This window comes from Dipodomys ordii, unplaced genomic scaffold, assembly GCF_000151885.1.
Source record: "Dipodomys ordii isolate 6190 unplaced genomic scaffold, Dord_2.0 Scaffold5, whole genome shotgun sequence".
Classification (NCBI taxonomy): domain Eukaryota; kingdom Metazoa; phylum Chordata; class Mammalia; order Rodentia; family Heteromyidae; genus Dipodomys; species Dipodomys ordii.
Genome location: NW_012267221.1, coordinates 7067654 through 7086402, shown reverse-complemented (window position 1 = coordinate 7086402; position 18749 = coordinate 7067654). Strand labels below are relative to the sequence as shown.

At 33.3% G+C, this 18749-nt stretch overlaps 1 protein-coding gene across 2 annotated transcripts in view; it reads right to left on the bottom strand.

Moving 5' to 3' along the window:
- Window positions 1-18749, bottom strand: part of Galnt13 (polypeptide N-acetylgalactosaminyltransferase 13) — a 490025-nt gene that overhangs the window by 154238 nt on the left and 317038 nt on the right. For both annotated transcript variants that reach the window (XM_013028124.1, XM_013028115.1), the window contains one exon: window positions 15294-15474. In XM_013028124.1, coding sequence (XP_012883578.1) covers window positions 15294-15474 — 181 coding nt within the window. The remainder of the gene's footprint in view (window positions 1-15293; window positions 15475-18749) is intronic.

The following is an 18749-nucleotide window of genomic DNA, read 5'->3' as shown; positions in this document are numbered from 1 at the left end:
TTATGTTAAGTCACCAATTTTAAAGACAACAAGGAAAGAATAAAAATATGGATAACTAAAAGATAACGCTAAATAAACTAGAATTAAAAATTCTGAAACCACTTTCCGAGGCTGATTCAGTACTTCTGACAAAAATACCATTTATATCTACTCATAAGTTCACTCAATAGCTCTCCTACTCTCCAAAAACAAGATGTTTGTTCTCTGACTCTGCTTCTTGCCCCCTGAGATTTGTTATGTGGTATGCTACAAGTCGGTGCAAGTAAAACACAACTTTTATGATTCATATTAATTAGATTATGTATTTGCACTTTTTTCCCAAACAGCCAATCTTCTTTGCTACTGTTTACTGATATCATTGCGGGGAGGGGAAAAATGCTGTAGCTCCTGGTGAAAATGACCACTGATGGCCAACATTCCTTCCTTCATATATACCCAGAAGGCCTAAAGTAGCCTTCTAGCTCTTTGATTTACTTCTTTATTTCCTTATCAAATAAAATATCTTGACCCTAAAATGGAAAGATTTAGTTGAAGAAAATAAAGAAAAACAGATACCAACTAGCTCATTCATCAGCCAGTAGCACTGTCTTCCAAATGACCTCATTTTGCCACAATAAGGCAAACCTTGTATTTTCATTGCTTAAGATGGGGACTCTAGATTTATAACAAGTCAATTCCTTGAAAAGGTATATACCTGTTAGTTCTATATTTTCCATATTCAGCATAACCTTTATAAACTCCTGAAGATGCTCAAGATTCACAGAAACAAAAACTTAGTCTGATATTACAAAAAAAATTCTCAAAGATAAGAACCGAATCTATTTATTTATTTATTTATTTATTTTGGCAGTTGTGAGGCTTGAACTCAGGGCCTGGGCACTGTCCCTAAGCTCTTTTGCTGAAACCTAGTGTTCTATCACTTTGAGTCACAGCTCTACTTCAGGTTTTTGAGTGTTTAATTGGAAATAAGAGTCTCAGAGAGTTACCTGCTTGGGATGGCTTGGCACTGCGATCTTCAGATCTCAGCTGCCCGAGTAGCTATGAGTATATCACCTGGCAGAACTAACTCTTGAAAATACACCTATTTGATAAGATTTCATCTTATTCATATGTTTTACTGTTGAATTCATATATATCAAGATTTCCATTACCCCACAAACTATTTGGCAGACAATAAGGTACATAATATCTGGTTTTGAATTTCTATGTTAACTAGACATTGTGGGTCCACAATGTCAAGAACATGTCAGTCACAGATATCTGTTATACTCTTTAGCTCTCAAGGCATTATTTCAAATAAGGAAGTAACATAATTTGATAGAGCTGAGATTACATAGAGCCTTCGATTAGGAGTACCTTTGATTTAAAAAAAATAATTATATGGGAAATTTTGCTATGATTGTCTGTCTACTTAATCTCCCAAATTTATAATGAAATCTATCATTTTTATGGTATCAGTGCCTACAATGGTATTTCAGTACATATTAAAATTTTGTATGATTTTTCCTTTTAGTATAGTTAAGGTAAAGGCATTTGTGTTTTTGGTAGAGATGATGAAGTGTACTAAACCAAAAAGAGCCAGTATCCTGCAAAAATTCTTAATCTGGAAAATAAAACCAATAATACATTTTTGTTTTGTATAAAATTATATGTTTTAATATGGAATACACATCACTTTACCTAGAGTTTTGCTTTTATTTCTGCTATAAGTAAGGAATCAAATAAATTTATATTCTCTTTTAGAAGTGAAAAATTATGTATATAAAAAGATGACAAAATAACTCTAATAAAACAAAATATAATCAAACTACTGAATGTGACTGTATAGGTTCAATAGTGCTTAATATTTAAATAATACTACATTTAATTTTTTTATAGAATAATATCAAACTCACCTTTCATTTAAAGTGAAATCACATCATGAAAGATTTGTCAGAGAAATAGGCACCCAGTGACATTCACTACAGGATTATATAGTTATTTGTTTCGCTATTTGTATTGTGTAGTAGCATTCACTTTTCCTATGCTTTCAGATTTGAAGCAAAAGCTTGTGCTACAGAACAGCTGTTTGAATTTATTTTAAGTAATTTTAACTTCTCTAGTTCTTTATATTCTATTACCTGATATTACTGTGGTTTATATATGTAATTGTAAATATAAATAATTAAAATACAATGCATGATTTCTCTTAACTTTTCAGTTTTTCACTGGTAGTTCAAAAATTAAATGTGTTGAGAGATAATAGCTATATTTAGCTTTCATTTTAGACTTTACAAAAACAATTCAATGAATCTTCATTTGATATTTCACTGGGTTACTTTTCCTTTAAAAGAAAGGAAAGAAGGAAGGAATAAAAGAAGAACAGAGAGAAGGAAGGAAGAAAGGTAGGAAGGAAGGAAGGAAGGAAGGAAGGAAGGAAGGAAAGAAGGAAGGAAGGAAGGAAGGAGGGAATGTGTAGAATCATGATTAAACACTGGGATAGTCCCTGAATAACTGAATCCAAAATTTTTTACTTTTTTCTTTGGGCTTTTCAAATAATATTTTAGTCTAAATACTTCCTATTTTCTTTAAGGTACCATGCCTTATAGTTAAACTTTGGAAAGTATTCAAGTGGTGGTAGCTACTTAGAAGCCAAAACACAGCGAATCTCAGACTGGCCAGAAAGTCTACAAGATTCCATATCCAAAATAACTAGAAAAAAGCTGGGGTTGGAGTATAACTTAAGTGGTTGAATACCAGTCAACCAAGAAAGTGAAGAAAGCAAAGGCATTAAGACTAAACCTCATTTCTTTCTAAATGAATGCCATGGATAAAGTTCCCTGTAATATACATTAAATTTTAAAAAGTGACTTGGAAGATATAGAGACATTGGAAGTATATATATAGAGAGAGATAGGTGAAAATATCACAAAAATTAGGTATATAAATATTAGTATTCAACTTAAAACTTGACTTTTATTATCAGAAAGGCAAGAAAAATAAAACATAAATTAATACAATAAGCAAATGAATGTCAAAAAGAAAATGATATTTCATTTTCAAAGAAATAGTTTTTTCTAAATTAATTATCTCATTGTCGATATTATCTCAAGAATTGGCATTGGTTTGAGTAAACAAAAGTCACCAAATTAGAAAAATTGTAAACTCATAGTCCAAAATCTTAAAACACATAGAGATTGCAGCTCAAATTTGGTAGGAGTAAAAGAGAGTTAATCCCAATCTTTCAATATTAGAATGAGAATTGTGCTTGTCATTCAATTTAGTCCATTCTAGTAATACTCTGTGCTTTATAAATAGAATTGCTACCTAATTTATTCTTCAACTCAAGACTTGGTTGAGTAAAATGTGATGTAATCAGTAATGAGCCTTAGCCAGGCACTGCTGACTCACATCTGTAATCCTAGCTACCCAGGAGACTGATATCTGAGTATCTCAGTTTTCAACCAGCCTGTGCAGAAAATTATCCAGCAAAGCTCTCAAAGAAGAGATGTGGTACAAGTTGTAGAGTTCCAGCTTTGAGCACAAAAGCCAAACAGAGAGGAAAGAGGCCAATTCTAAAGCCCAGTAATGCAAGTCCCCCCCAAAAGATAGACAAATTAGTAAATATATAAACAAACAACCCTAGATAACAATTGTAAGCTAGTACAACTGGTTTGAAATCATATTTACACATGTGTGTGTATGTGTATGCATTCACTCTTTTTCAGTGCTTCATGTTTTGAAGATTGATGAAGCTTACTTGTTGGAATTTTTCACATTCAATAAGGATCTATTTCTTTTTCATTTTAAAAACTGATTCTCCAAGAATTTGTATTATGTGATTTTATTCATTGCTTATAGATTTCTATGGTGAAAGTTTTTAAGAGACAAACTTGGCGGGGGGAAGGAGTTGGGGAAGTGGGGAGGGAAGAAAGGGTAGGGGAAAAACAAAGGAGGGGTAACAAGGCTCGGTAGGAAATGTATTCATTACTAATATAACTATAACCCCTCTCTACACTATCTTTACAATAGAAGTATATATATTAAAAAAAAAAACAGAAGAAAACATGACAGGTTTAATGAGTAATAGAACCCAACCTCTTACTTCTCACCAGAGCATCTCTAGAAAACAAACAAACATGTAGCATCCATTTGAATATTTCTATGCAAGAAGACCATAACGCTGCAAAGTCATCCATTACATTTCTGAAAATCTTCTTAATCTAGAATTTAAGATTTTGTATTTTTTTTTTTTGTCGGTCGTGGGGCTTGAACTCTGGTCCTGGGCACTGTCCCTCAGCTCTTCAGCTCAAGGCGAGTGCTCTACCACTTGAGCTACAGCGCCACTTCCGGTTTTCTGGTGGTTTATTGGATATAGGAGTCTCACAGTCTCTCCTGCCCGGGCTGGCTTTGAACCGTGATCCTCAGATCTCAGCCTCCTGAGTAGGTAGGATTACAGGCGTGAGCCACCAGCGCCCGGCTAAGATTTTTGTATTTTTTATGTGCTGAATCACTACATCTACTCTATGGTAAAATTTAGCATTGTCTTGCAGTTTATTCAAAAGAAAATGACCCCTTCTTTCACATTGTTTATAGAACATAGAGAAATGTCTAGTTATATTACGTTTCATGTTCACTTTGACCAACTGAAAACTTATTCAGATATTTGGGATTTCATTTTTTTTCAAAAATAATTTAAAATCATATTAATTTGAATAGCTGTACAAAGGTATTATTATTCAACAAGTCAGTTTATAAGGATCATACACCTTAATTGCTGTCATCCTTTTCATCATTCTTCCTCTTCTCTCCCAACTAAACCTCTTGCATGACTGCATTCTTCCCTCTCTTTCTCTTTATTTTTCGACTCTCTCCTTGATATCCCCAACCCAACTCTCAAGTCCCTGCTACCTGGTACAATTTTTAAATGGTTCAAAATCAGATGGGCAGGAAACTCTGTGAGACTCTTATCTCCAATTAACCACCAGAAAACTGGAAGTGTCTCTGTGGCTCAAGTGGTAGAGTGCTATCCTTTTGCTGAAGAGCTCAGGGACAGTGCCCAGGTCCATGACTGACAAAAAATAAAATAAAATAAAAATTAAAAAAAATTGCTGATACATGTAAACTAAACTTCACTTTCTGAACCAGGGACTAACGTAAGTCCCTTATTATTTTGTCATTTTAGGTAAATCTAGTTAAAAATATAAGTATCCATTCTATCACATTTCCTGCAACTATAAAAATAAACATTTTTAGATAGCATAGAATAATTCCCTATGTTGCTACATGAATCCTGAATATAGAGTCTTCAGTTATAAGGTCTCACCTTGGAACCAGATACTTTGTACCCAACCAGATACTTTGTAGCTTCTTTGGTGCACCTTTTTATTTAGCCTGAATCCCTGGTCTTAAATTCTATCTTCCTGATGACTTTCTGTAGCACTGTTTTTAACTAAATCCCACTGGAAAAAAAGATATCTAGTAAAAAATAATTTATAACAATATGATAAAGAGAGCTAGTGCCAAATGAATTTCAATTATTTAGTGGCAGAAAAGCTGTCACCAAAATTCCATATATTTAGTTGGAAAAACTGTGCTTAGTTTTTTTTGGGGGGGGGGTTGTTGGAAGTAACTATTTTCGAGAGCTGTGAGTCTGCATATGTAAAAACTTAATTGACCTTGTACTATTGGATCTAGAAAAGATTGGGTTTCCAATTCACTAAATGCCATCTTTAGTTCCTCTCACTCTCCTAGAGTTTATGCAACTTGGTCACTCCAGAATCGAATCCATATTTTTTCTTAAGTCTTAACTAGTTAAATACGAATATAACATAGGAATCTAAGCATGTTTGACTTAATAGAAAATCTAATACTGAGGACTTAGTCTGAGAGTAATAGGTATTAAAAAGTCCCTGAAATGTTCAACCTCCTGCTTGGAGTCCAATAACTTTATGCAAATGACTACTGCTGAATGTCATAGTGATCTACTCAATTCAGTGAAGAGTTAGAATTGAAATTTAAAGTAATTATTTATATAATTCTTAAGCTGTTGAATTTTTTAGTTACATTAAAATTAAACAATGAAACTGGAAAACTCTGAAGAATAAATAGCAAAGATAATAAAAGTCGGGGTAATAAAGGCTCTGCATGTGTCTAAATAAAATTTGGGTTAAATTTAATCCTCTTACATGAAATAGAACTTTCAGTCAATTCTTTTTTATTTTTCTTTTCTTTATGAATTTTTTAAACTTAGTTTTATTGTAAGGGTGATGGACAAAGGACTTACAGGTACATAAGTTAGGTACTGAGTACATTTCTTCTTGAACAGTGTCACCTCTTCCCTAATTTTCTTCTTCACCAAACTGTATAGATTCATTTTCAATGTGGTGTCTAGTGAGTATCACTGCTGAATTAGTTTACTCTTTGTCCCACTATATCTGTGCTTCCCCCTTACCTTCCCCAATCAGATAAACTTTCATATAAGACAAAAAGTATAGAAATCAAATGCAGCGATAAAAAGGGAAAAACAAAACGAGAAATTCACAAAAAGTAAAATAAATAACTTCTTGTTTCCAATTCTTGGAGTTCATTACAATAAACATCAGTTTATACAATCATACGCACATAGCTATTGAGTCTCTGTGACAACTGTCCAAAGAAACATAGGTTGCATAGTATCCCTCATTTGCAGTAATTAGAATGAGCCTACAAATCTACAAGAAAACACAATGGATGGTAAAAGACAAAAATTACACTTGGACATAATAAATTATACAGGATTCTACATTTTTCTTATTAAAATAATTCTTCCTCCCTAATTTGGCCCTCACCAAATTATTTTTCCTTTCTCATTTTTTTCTGGCAGTATGTTGTTTCCTCATTTCATATCCCTGAGGATGAAGGAGAACCTTTTTTCCTGATAGGGCAGTGTTGGAAAGGTCAAGAAGAAGAGGCCAGAGAAGATGGAGCCTTGGGATGCTGAACCAGCTGCCGGTCTGCTGCAGTTTTTCTTTGGGGGTATATCTGATGTTCTGACCATGCCCACTTGTGTTTTCTCTGCAAGATATGCTATCAGAATTATAAATGCTGTCCTTTGCTTTGCAGTTTAGTTAAGGACATTCCTAAGAAATTGATGTTGGCTTTTAAGCACCTGCACTTTATAGTACTTTATTATTTTTTTATGGGAGGGGGGTTCTTTAGTTACTCTTCTGGGTTCCCAGGAATGTAAACTTCTTCGGCCATTCTGGAAAGCTGTATGGAGGTTCTTCAAAAGACCAAGCATGGAGCTTCCCTATAAACCAGCAATCTTACTCCTCCCTGGGCATCTATCCAATTGACAACAAACCAGGCTACATTAAAGCCGCCAGCATGGCCATATTCATTGCAGCATTGTTTATTATAGACAAGATATAGAATCAACCCAGATGCCCCTCAGTGGACGAATGGATAAAGAAAATATGGTTATATATACACTATGGAATTTTATGCTTCCATCAGAAAAGAATGACTCAGCCAAATAGACCAAAAAATTCATGTATCTTAAACGGGTACTCAAATCATTTGTACCAATTTTATTTTTGAGCAGCTCAACAATTTTCAGTTTAGGAACTAAAAATTAGCCATGTATCATCTAAATCAATTGGTGCAGAATTTATTACCTGGGAAATATATACTATTGCATTAGTTGTGTGCACAACTATGTTGTTTGAATAAGAAAAAATAGAGTGAATGATAATTTTGTTATATGAAGCTTAGAAGGCAGTGGTTAGTCTGTAATCAATTTATACTATATCTTAAGTAATACTTGGAAATACTTAAGTAATACTTAGAAATTGCCCAGATTTGATAATGCTAAGATAATTTTGAGGGGATAATTGTGTAAAGTAATTGTTGAATTGCTAATCAAATACTCTGAGGTTGGAATACTCAAACTGAGTGTTCAAATCGAGTATTTCTATAATATTCCTTGAGTATTATTTATAATATATGCTGAATAGTTTTATGGACCACGAATATGACTCAAGATGATTTGAAAAATTATCTTCTGGTTAATGATATAATCACATTAATAGGTATATTTAATGTTGTAACTATTATAGCTTTCCAACTTATTTTTGTTCCACAAATAAAAGACTATAAACACTTTTTATAAGTAGAGTAATGTGAGTCTGTTATGATGTTTACACTTACTGTTCTGACAGATCAACCAATTTAAAAGAAAAAAAAACAAAAACATAACAAAGTTAAGCTAGAAATTTCATCAAAGTAAAGCACATGTCATTTCAGGAATGTTTTTGAGGCACTTAAGATGTTGTTAAAAGAATGTTTCTATAATTTCTTGTAGTAATGGAAAATGGGAATCTGTAATTGCCTGACAAAATAGGTATGATTAAGTTTGCTACATCTATATAATACTGTTTTGCTTCTAAATGAAATGATATGATTCTATTTGAAGTATAAGTGAAACACTGCCAGATATATCAAGTTAAAATACTCACATATATATTATATACATATAGTTTCTGATATATGTGTCAGTACCATATAGGCAGAAAATGCATGGGGAAAAGATTTGAAATATTACAGAAATGGTAGTTTGGCCTTATATATATTATTTATCACTCAGAAATGTGCATGAAATAGAAGCATATAATAGATTAGACCTCAATAAACTGTACAAAAGACTAAACAAATATAAAAAGAAATTAGTTATAGTCCCTCTTCTCATATAATGTAGTGGAAAGAAGGTATATTTTAAAATATGCATAAGTTATACCATGTTCACTATGTAAGAAATCAATCCCACTTTTGGGCATTTACCCAAATGTTTACAAACAAGACCACACTAAAGCTACCAGCACAACAATGTTTATTGCAGCATTATTTACCATAGCTAAGATATGGAACCAACCCAGATGCCCCTCAGTAGATGAATGGATCAAGAAAATGTGGTATATATACACAATGGAATTCTATGCCTGCATCAGAAAGAATGACATTGCCCCATTTGTTAGGAAAAACTTGGAAAAATTATATTAAGTGAAGTAATCCAGGCCCAAAGAAACATAGGTCCCTTATTTGCAATATCTAGTATATGTATGAGTCAAGCGGAAAAGGTCAGATACTGTGATGTCAGGAAAATGAACCCTCAGATATGTATTTTAATGTTTTTTTTCTTTCATGTATGTGTTTCTAATGCATTTATAAGATTATCTCTTTGTTGCTTTGTATGTCCCTCCCCCACAGTATAACCCCTGCTTTCACTATATTTGATGTCAGTATAACTTGTGGAGGAGATGGGGAACAACCAGTTGTTTAAGGATACAGGTGGACCTGTTGCAACAATGAGAAGTACAAGTTGTCATGTCCAAAACGAGCTTTACAACGTCGGTGCGGGGTGGGAGGGAAGGGAGGGGAAGGAGAAGGATTGGGTTTGGGGGGTAGGGGGGAGGCTGGAAAGGGATGTGAAGGGTAAACCAAAGGAGGAGGCTGCAATGCTTGGTAAGAAATGTAGGCATTATCCTGCCCATGTAATTGTAACCCCTCTGTACAGTATGTTCACAAATAAAATTAAATTATATTAAGAAAAGAGTACTGATGCAGAAGGACTAAGGCACTATGACATGCCAAGTATTCCACTTCTACAGAGCTAATATATTGCAATTGAAATGTCTATCAGGATTGTGAGGGTGTGGCTTAACTAGAAACAGGCCTCAAACCCTAGAACTAATAAATAAATAAATGTTTACCTGGAAAAAAAAAGAAATGATTGGCTTTTCTGAAGGCATCAAACTTGATGCAGAAATGTTGAGTAGATGATGATGGAATTTTACATGGCATTTCAAACAGAGGTAGCAATCTTCATTGCTCTTAGGATACTGTTTAAATATATGCAAAAATCTAAAAGCAAGAGTCAACATATTGAGCCTGAAGACCTGCATGTAGTTCTCTCTTTCAACTCCAGAGTTGAAAGTGTGGGAGAAAAGCCTACAAAGATGAAAAAATAATGTCTTATGGGATGTTCAGGTAATGTTCTGATCTGTGACTTTGTTTTGTCTGAGAGAAAAAGAAAAACATGGGACCGAGTCTCAGGAAGGTCTTCAGCAGTGCTCTAAGAATGGAGAAGTAAAGGCTAAAGTAGGATGCAACCAGGATGTTAGAAAGGTATTTGGTGTGTCAGTATGGGTGACCATAACTGAATGAATTCGACAGAAGACTAGGAAATATCTGGAGATGCATTGTTACAAAAATAAATAGCAGAAAATATGAATAAAACTTTGTTTATTTAAATTTAACTAATACCTTAAATGATTAAGGAATTCAATTTTGTTATTGAAAGTCAAGGAAATGTAGCTATCCATGTAGCTATTCATGTCACCAGTATTAAATATAATTGCCATCTCTTCTTTCAATATTTAACATTACAAGATCTCACATAAGCAAACGAATTGTTATTATAATATAAATTAGCATGATTTAGATTTTTTATCATCATCTGAACTCAGTGATATCCTGTGATATCACTCAGTAATATCAATAATTTTAGATTATTGAAAAGAATTCACCTACCCAAATTTTTGCTGGAAACAGTGAACATGTGTTTAACAAATCAGCCTGAATCAGTATTTTCATTACTTACTCAAGAAAACAGGCTCCAAGACAGCTGATTGGAAAACACTCATATTTTGTAGAAATATGTATATATATACATATGTAGAAGTAAATTTATATAAATTGCTAGAATTAAAAGTAGAGGCTTTAAAATGTAATAATGAGGCTATGAAAAGCTACCTTTGAGGAGCTGAAATTTTAAAGGCACTCTTTAAAATAATAAAAATTTAAGGAATTAGAGGCTGGGTGCTGGTAGCTCACACCTGTTAGCTACTCAGGAGGCTGAGATCTGAGGATCTCGGTTCAAAGCCAGCTTGGACAGGAAAGTCCATGAGATTCTTATCTCCAATTAACCACTAGAAAAACAGAAGTGGCGCCGTGGCTCAAGTTGTAGAGTTCTCTCTCCTTTAACTTAAGAAGGAAGGAAGGAAGGAAGGAAGGAAGGAAGGAAGGAAGGAAGGAAGGAAGGAAGGAAGGAAGGGAGGAAGGGAGGGAGGGAGGGAGGAAGGGAGAGAAAAAAGAAAGAAATTAGAAAGTGCTAACCTTCCAAAATGTGCAAGGATTCTTCTCAAATATGTGGATATTTTTTCCCTGTAATCTAGATCAGACTATTACAATTACACCAAGAAAGATAAGCGATTTTCCCAGTTACACATAAATACCTTTGTTTCTAGATTTTAGTTTCAATTCTTTTTCCACTCAAAACAAAAGCATAAGCTGTCCATTAAGGGAAAAAAAGAGAACACTGGGGTTATACAAGACAGCTGCTTCTAATCATCATGTCTATTGATATACAGTTAGAAATTCATCTCTCTAAAGGAGAAGAATCAATATTTATAGAATAGCTAGATTTCAAATGTATGGTATTATGACTGTACTGCATCTTAACTCAAGCATCTTACTTGTGAGCAGCAGGCAAATCTGTTGCTGGTGATAATGGGGTGTACTGTGAAGACTGATTTCTGCTTATATCAATTCATTTCAAAGGATTTTCTGGGCCAATCAGAGTGGCTAAGCCTGAAACAGACCAATTACTATTAAATATTGCCTTAGGCTTTAAGGGCCTACTGAGCTTTAAAATTCCATGATTCTACATCTTTAGAAAGACATCCAAATACATATTAGAATATATTATCTAACTCTTTCAAAGTGCTTCTCTTCTCCATTTATATATCTATTGAGGAGACATAATCAGCCATTGTCAATTCTTTCAATGCTGTCAAATGACAAATGGCTGTAGGCCAAGACAATTATGACACATACTGAATATAAAATAATGTCACATAACAGTAATTCACACATGTAGCTATTCATTAATCCCATTTTAAACTTTCTATAAATTGAAGGTTATAAGAAATATTAAAATCAATAAATGTAGAAGTAACCTTATTTTATGTTTGTGAACTTCTGTATTATGCTGCTTCATTAGACAGTTTTATTATCTGCCTTAATTATGCTTTTAAACTTTTGTAATTAGCCCCAGAGGGTAAGATTATATTACTGTGAATACTTACAATTATTTAAAAATAATAAAAACTTAAGCACACAGGTAAGCCAATTGAACTTTGTTCTTGATGGCAAACTCAGAAGAGTGATATTCTAGTCCTACAGAGATCTTCACCTCTCTTTACAGTGGATCTTTAACAAGAGGATGAATTAGATACAAAGGTATCCCTTGGAAGATTCCCCAAGATAGATAGACATCAGCACAGGCCCAGAGTTCAGGTCCCACGACAGACAAAAAAAGAAAAAAAGTATAAATCTCCTCACAAAATATGCTGGATAATCATATATACAGAAGTGCATCTAAAAAGAATGACGATTTCCCTAACCATATCTTACTAGAGAATTCAATACAGACCTGAATTTTTCATAAATATTCATGGTTATTTCATGCCACATAAATAATGGTTAAAATTTTATCATAAAATGACAGATTTCTGACTTTAGGAATAAAGCCAAGTTAATGTGTTTTTAAGTGACTTGAAACTTGCCTAGGGCTAGAATTGCTTTGGGTACCTAGCTCTTGTTTCTGGCCTACTTTTCTTCTTTTTCTACTGAGAAGTGATTGATAATTTGTGTATTTGTTTTCCTCCTTTGCTCCCTGGCTTAGCAAACTTATTCCAGTATATTCAGTAAGGCATTCGGCATATTCTCTAAAGGTCTGCATTTTTCCAAAATATCTTCTTAGATTTAAATAAATCTGTTAAATAATCAATAATCTTCCAAGGGTTATTCAGTGTAGAAATTATAATCCCAGAATATAAATAATATATCTTTCTAAGCAACAAAAAAGTCATTAGTTCCAAAACAATTTTATCTTTAGACTCTAAATGTAGTCATTTCAATATAACAGGAGAACTGATTCTGCCTTTTTTCCTTTTTTATTCAGTAAAAATTATAAAGTGTGTAATTTGGAATAAGGGAAGCACAGTTTATGCCAATAGGACATTTAAAAACTACTCTCCTAATTCAATGCAAAATAAATCAAAAGGCCTTAAAAAGAAGGCTGGAATCAAAGTCTTTTTAACTTTTTCTTCCATCCTGGCCCTTTTGGTCACTTCTCAGGGACAAACTTTCTACCAATTCATCTGTACCACTCATAATTTGGATCTGTCAAAGGTAAAACAAATACCTCTGGTCTCTTACCTGAACCTTAATGAATTAAGCTAATAATGCAGAAAGACTGAATTATATATGTCAACACCACACTTATTGTTACACACAGACCTTTGTTACATAATTTTAACCTTGTATCTTAATCCCATAGTCAGGTAAATCTGTTTCATATTCCTGTTTTGCAGATCCAATATAGTTTGTCCTAGGCCATTGCACAGTCTCAAATTTCCTTCAATTCCCTAAAAATCATTTCCTGTCATACTGATAGTTTCTGTTCTATATTCCTTCTATACTGTACAGAAACACAGGTTGGCTTAGAGCGTAATCTCATCTTAAGTTTATCCCACATGCTGCAAATTTTTCTTTTGCATGTTAATAAATATGCATGTATGTTTTTCTCCTATTTGTCCTTTGTCAGCTTATTCTAGGGTAACTTCAGGGACCTGAGAAGAAATCTTTCTTTGTCCCTAACATAAGGTCACATTTTCACAAATAGTCACAGTGAATGACATTATATATGTCTTCATGGTTTCAGTTATTCTTAATAACCCACTCTTCTTCCTGAAAGTAAGTTGAACATGATTGCACAGAAGACTTTCTTCTCTCCATTACCTCTCAGTTCTTATTTGAGTTTATATATTTCAGTAAGTGATGATTTGAATTAAAAAATATCACCAAAAGGAAATGAAAAGGTTATATAAATGTCACTGCCTTGCTGCAATTTTACATGTTTCTGTTGAACTCTGAACATCTGTACTGGATTTTTACTGTGCAGAGAAGCACATCTATTTGTGAAGTTTTGTTCCTTGTAATAGCTTTTGAGAAGAGCCTTGAAAATGAGTGGAAAAGTCCTTTCAATCACAGATTTACACATATAATGTCCTCATTTTTCTTCCTTGTGTAGAACTCTTGGTTTTAATTGAAGGTGTTTATTGCCTTTTCTTTTCTTCATACTTGTCTATAAAAGAATTTAATTGCTTTTATGTGCATTTTCAGAAATCATGTTAGAATCCATACTGGTTTTCCTAAGCCATTTAATAGATTGTATTACAAAAATAAGATGTAGGCCTGGGATTTTATTGTTCTTATTGTTTCATAATAATGACACTGTTCATCATGAAAGCTATGTGTGAACTACCATTAATGTAGTATTTCAGATTATCATGGCAACACAGTTTGTGTAAATTTGTAATTCAGACTCGTCTATCTTTATTAGTTTTGGATGTCATACTGTGTTTTTGTTTTTTGTTGTGTTAGAGATACAGTCTCACTGCGTGACAATGAGCTACACTTGAACGCATAATCTTTCTTCCTCTTTTCCTTTATTTTTATTAACATTTCAATGTTTTTGGCTTTTATAAGAAAATGAATAATGTGGCTGTGGGAGAAATCCTAGAAAAATCACAAAGAATGATATCAATAATTCTGTCACCTAATAATGGGATTTTCTCATAATGCCTTATTTTTTTCCTTTCCTTTTTGTAGATAAAAATTTTAAAGTAAATACTGTGGGAATACAGAGAAAAGTCTGAAAATACAGAAAGGCAGAAGGGAAAGAATGAAATTATTCAATCCTATCGCCTAATGATTGCGTATATTTACTTTTATTTTCAGATATATTCTCCATATAACTACAGCAGGAAGTCTTCAGTTAAATGTATTAAAATAATTTACTATGCATTATTCTTCAAAATTACAAATTTTAATATTACATAATTTTGTATTTTGTTTGCATGTCAACTTATTTAACATTCCCTACTCAGATATTTAAGAAACTAGACCAGAACAAAACATCATATTTAAACAGACACATGTTTTTTTTCTACAATTGACTTGATAAGTCTTAAGTATTATACAGAAATGAGGGAAGAGGTAGGCAATATTTAGGCATTTAAGATAAAGAATAGTTAGGCATTTAAGATAGAATCTTCATTTTAGATCAACTTTCCCAAACAATCTTTTGTAAACACATGGTCCTAATCAATATGCTGTTAATTTAGTAGTATGGTAGAATAAGAAAACACACAGTCACCATGTTTAAAAATTTTCCTTAATAAAGGAAGAAAAATATAAGAATTACTTACCTGGAGATATGATATAGAAGAAATCTTTAAATTCATCCATCCAAACTTCTGCCAATCTCCTGTTATTCTTGTTAATCACATGACCAGTGCCTCCAGGAAAAGTATATGGAGTTGCCTTTCGAAAAACATGTCCAACATGGGAGCAAGTCACAATCTCCAAAGAGCCTCCACATTGCCAGATCTGGGTAGAAGAATAACCATTATTCAACTGTCATTAAAAGTAAGGCAATAGTAACAGCTGAAACTTCAGACAAATGCTTCAAGGAAACATTAGCTATATGAAAATTTAGGACGAGCATGTATATGTTTGGTCAAACAATACTATTTTATTTTATATAAGGGATGTAAACATCCACAGATTTTGGTATTCCATGAAAATATCCTCATGAAATCTGAACAATGACTGATATATATCTATATATCTATCTATATCTATCTATATATATATACCTGGCCCCCACCTCTCTACAAACAGAATTTTTGTATATTTACTACAATATTTTTAATAAAAGCTATTGTTATTGGTACTTGAAAAACTTAATTTAAAACTCTATCATTATTCTTATTTGATAGAATTGCTTTTTCTAAAAAAGCCTCCCATAAATATGTTAAATTTTCATATTTTTATGTGTTAGTCAAAATTTTTCAGAGAAAAAATATTTTCCAATTAATTCCCTTCAAGTAACGTGTAGGTTTGAAGTGTGCTGCTATTGGCCATTAATATCAATTTGTACCATGAGTTGAAATATAATAGTAGGTTACACCCATCCCATCAACAGTAACATATGCATCAAGTACAATCTGCTTTTTCATTTTCTAATTATTTAAGCATTATAATAGAAAAGTGAAGTAGAAAAGACATATTAAACACCAAAATATTAAAAAATGAATAGAATCTACCATCACTGCTCAAAAGACTGAACAGCTTTTAATAATAAGTGATTCACAGACTGGCAAGTTCTTCATTATTTTCTGGCATGAAATCTAGATGACATCATACAATTATATATTACTTTTTACATTCTCCCTTCATTAAAATGGAGAAAACCAATATTTTCTCACTAAAGACAAATCAATATTTTATATATTAGTATGGACTCCATCCTATCTAATTCCTTCAGGCCAAAATCTAAGTCATCCTCTTGCTTATTCCCTGAAACATCAGTCAGTCCAGTCTATTATTTTTGTACATATAATGCTTTCCAAAAAAGTCACCCATTCTTGAAAACCTGAAAATACAAATGAAATTTTATAAAAAGAATTCTCAATTAGACATCATTTAGTCCATAGTCACACCCAACACCTCATTTTACTTCATTATTAAATAAAACACATCTTACTAATAATACAGGCAGTTATTTCTCTTCTATTACCATTATTCACTTTTCTACCTTCTGAGAAATGCTGCTGCTTTTCTGTATAAAGTTTTCCTGCATAAATTACACACTTGGATGTTCCAGTTTTCCTTATCCTATTTTATTTTTAAGAATTTTTATTTCCCCCAATTTTTTTGCTGAATTTCTATTTAAATGTTTATCTCCATCACTGTGCTTTCTTACTTGTTCCTGTAACTGTAAATGGTATCTGAATGCTGACTACCTCCACCTTAGCATCCCAGACTAAACCTCTTCTCTGGCTCCCAGAGAGCTATAGTGACACATTTGTTTGAAACATTCACTTGCCTATGTCAGTTTGACCATGGAGGAGTTGTGTCATTATTTTTCATCTGTTAGGCAGGTCTTGTTTACTGTTCAGGAATTTTATTTTATTTTATTATTATTTTTTGTTGTTGGTCGTGGGATTTGAACTCTGGGCTTAGGCGCTGTCCTTGTGGTCTTCAGCTCAAGGCGAGCTCTCTACGGTTTGAGCCTCAGCGCCACTTCCAGTTTTCTAGTGGTTAATTGGAGTAAGAATCTCACGGACTTTTCATGCCCGGGCTGGCTTTGAACCACGATCCTCAGATCTCAGCCTCCTGAGTAGCTAGGATTATAGGCGTGAGCCACTGGCGCCCGGCTAGGAATTTAATTGTTAGTAAATTATGCTCACCATTCTCTCAGATGATCAATCATACACACACACACACACACACACACACACACACACACACACACACACACAAAACCAAGCTAGGTCTCATGGATTGTTATCTTTCATTATCACTGATATGTAATCCTGTAACAAATCCTAATAGTGTTACCTAGGAAATAATTTTCTGAGTGTTCATATAGTCAGAGTGCTGTGATAAAATAGCTTAAGTGAAATCGTGTAGTCTACCTAGAATATCCTTACATGATACAAACAGTGAAAGAGTTCTAGTGTTGCTATCTCATAGGAATTCCAGTCCTCTTGGATTAGAGTTCTATCACTGTGACCCCATTTTCTTTGAAATTCTTAACAGGCTCAATCTCTAGATATAGTCCAAATGGAGTGTTAGCAATTCAGCATATAAATTTGGGAAATGCAATTCACTCTATAGTTCCATCTCTCTGTTTCCAATGCCATCATCCCTGACCTAATCAACACTTCTTGTGTCAGTTACAAGAGTCTCTTGTAACACTGCCTTCCCTGTTCATCTCCCATGATTTATTTTGTGCTGAGAAATCTGAATAATATTTAAAAATTTTTCAATTTAAATTTTAAAAAATTTAAATCATTTTATTTACATGCTTAAATCCTTCAATGGTTTCTCAGTGAATTGTACATATAAACAAAATCCTTTTTCAGGTCCTCTAAAACCCTACTAAATATTTTCAAACCTCTGTCAATAGACATGGCAATATTAGTTCCTGCCAATTATTGCTTCTTGGATTAACATATTACATGCTTTGTCACACACAAGAGCCTCAGCACCTGCTTACTTTGAGTCTGCATTACAGTCATGTCATTGCTTTACCTTGGTTGCCTCTTTCTCATTCTCTCAGCTGAATCATAACCTCCACAGAAAGGGCACCTCTAATTTTCTTATTTAAAGTAACCCCACCCAGTGATTTTTCTCTAACAGCACCCTGTTTGGTTTCTTCATTGCTTATCACAATCTGTAATCTGGTTATTTGTATGCCTATGTACCTTGTTTTTTTAATTAGGATGTAAATGCAGGCTCCCACATTACTGGAGGAATGTCTGGTTATTTTTATACATCCTTCGAGCCAAGCCCAATACTGTATACATAGTAGATACATTGCATGACTGGACAAATGAGCAGTGTAAGATTAACTCTCAAGGTTAACATAGGGGAAGAATGGCAAGATTTAAAAATATATGTTGACAAGATCTTAAGTCACATATATCCTGTGCATGCACACATGCCAGCCCCCAGCACTTGGTGCTGGCCCTGAGCTTTTTTGCTCCCAGATGACACTCTACCACTGGAAATATAGCCCTACTTTTGGCTGTTGGGTGATTAATTGGAGACAATTGTCTTGCAAACTTTCCTGCTGGAGCTGACTTTGCATTGCA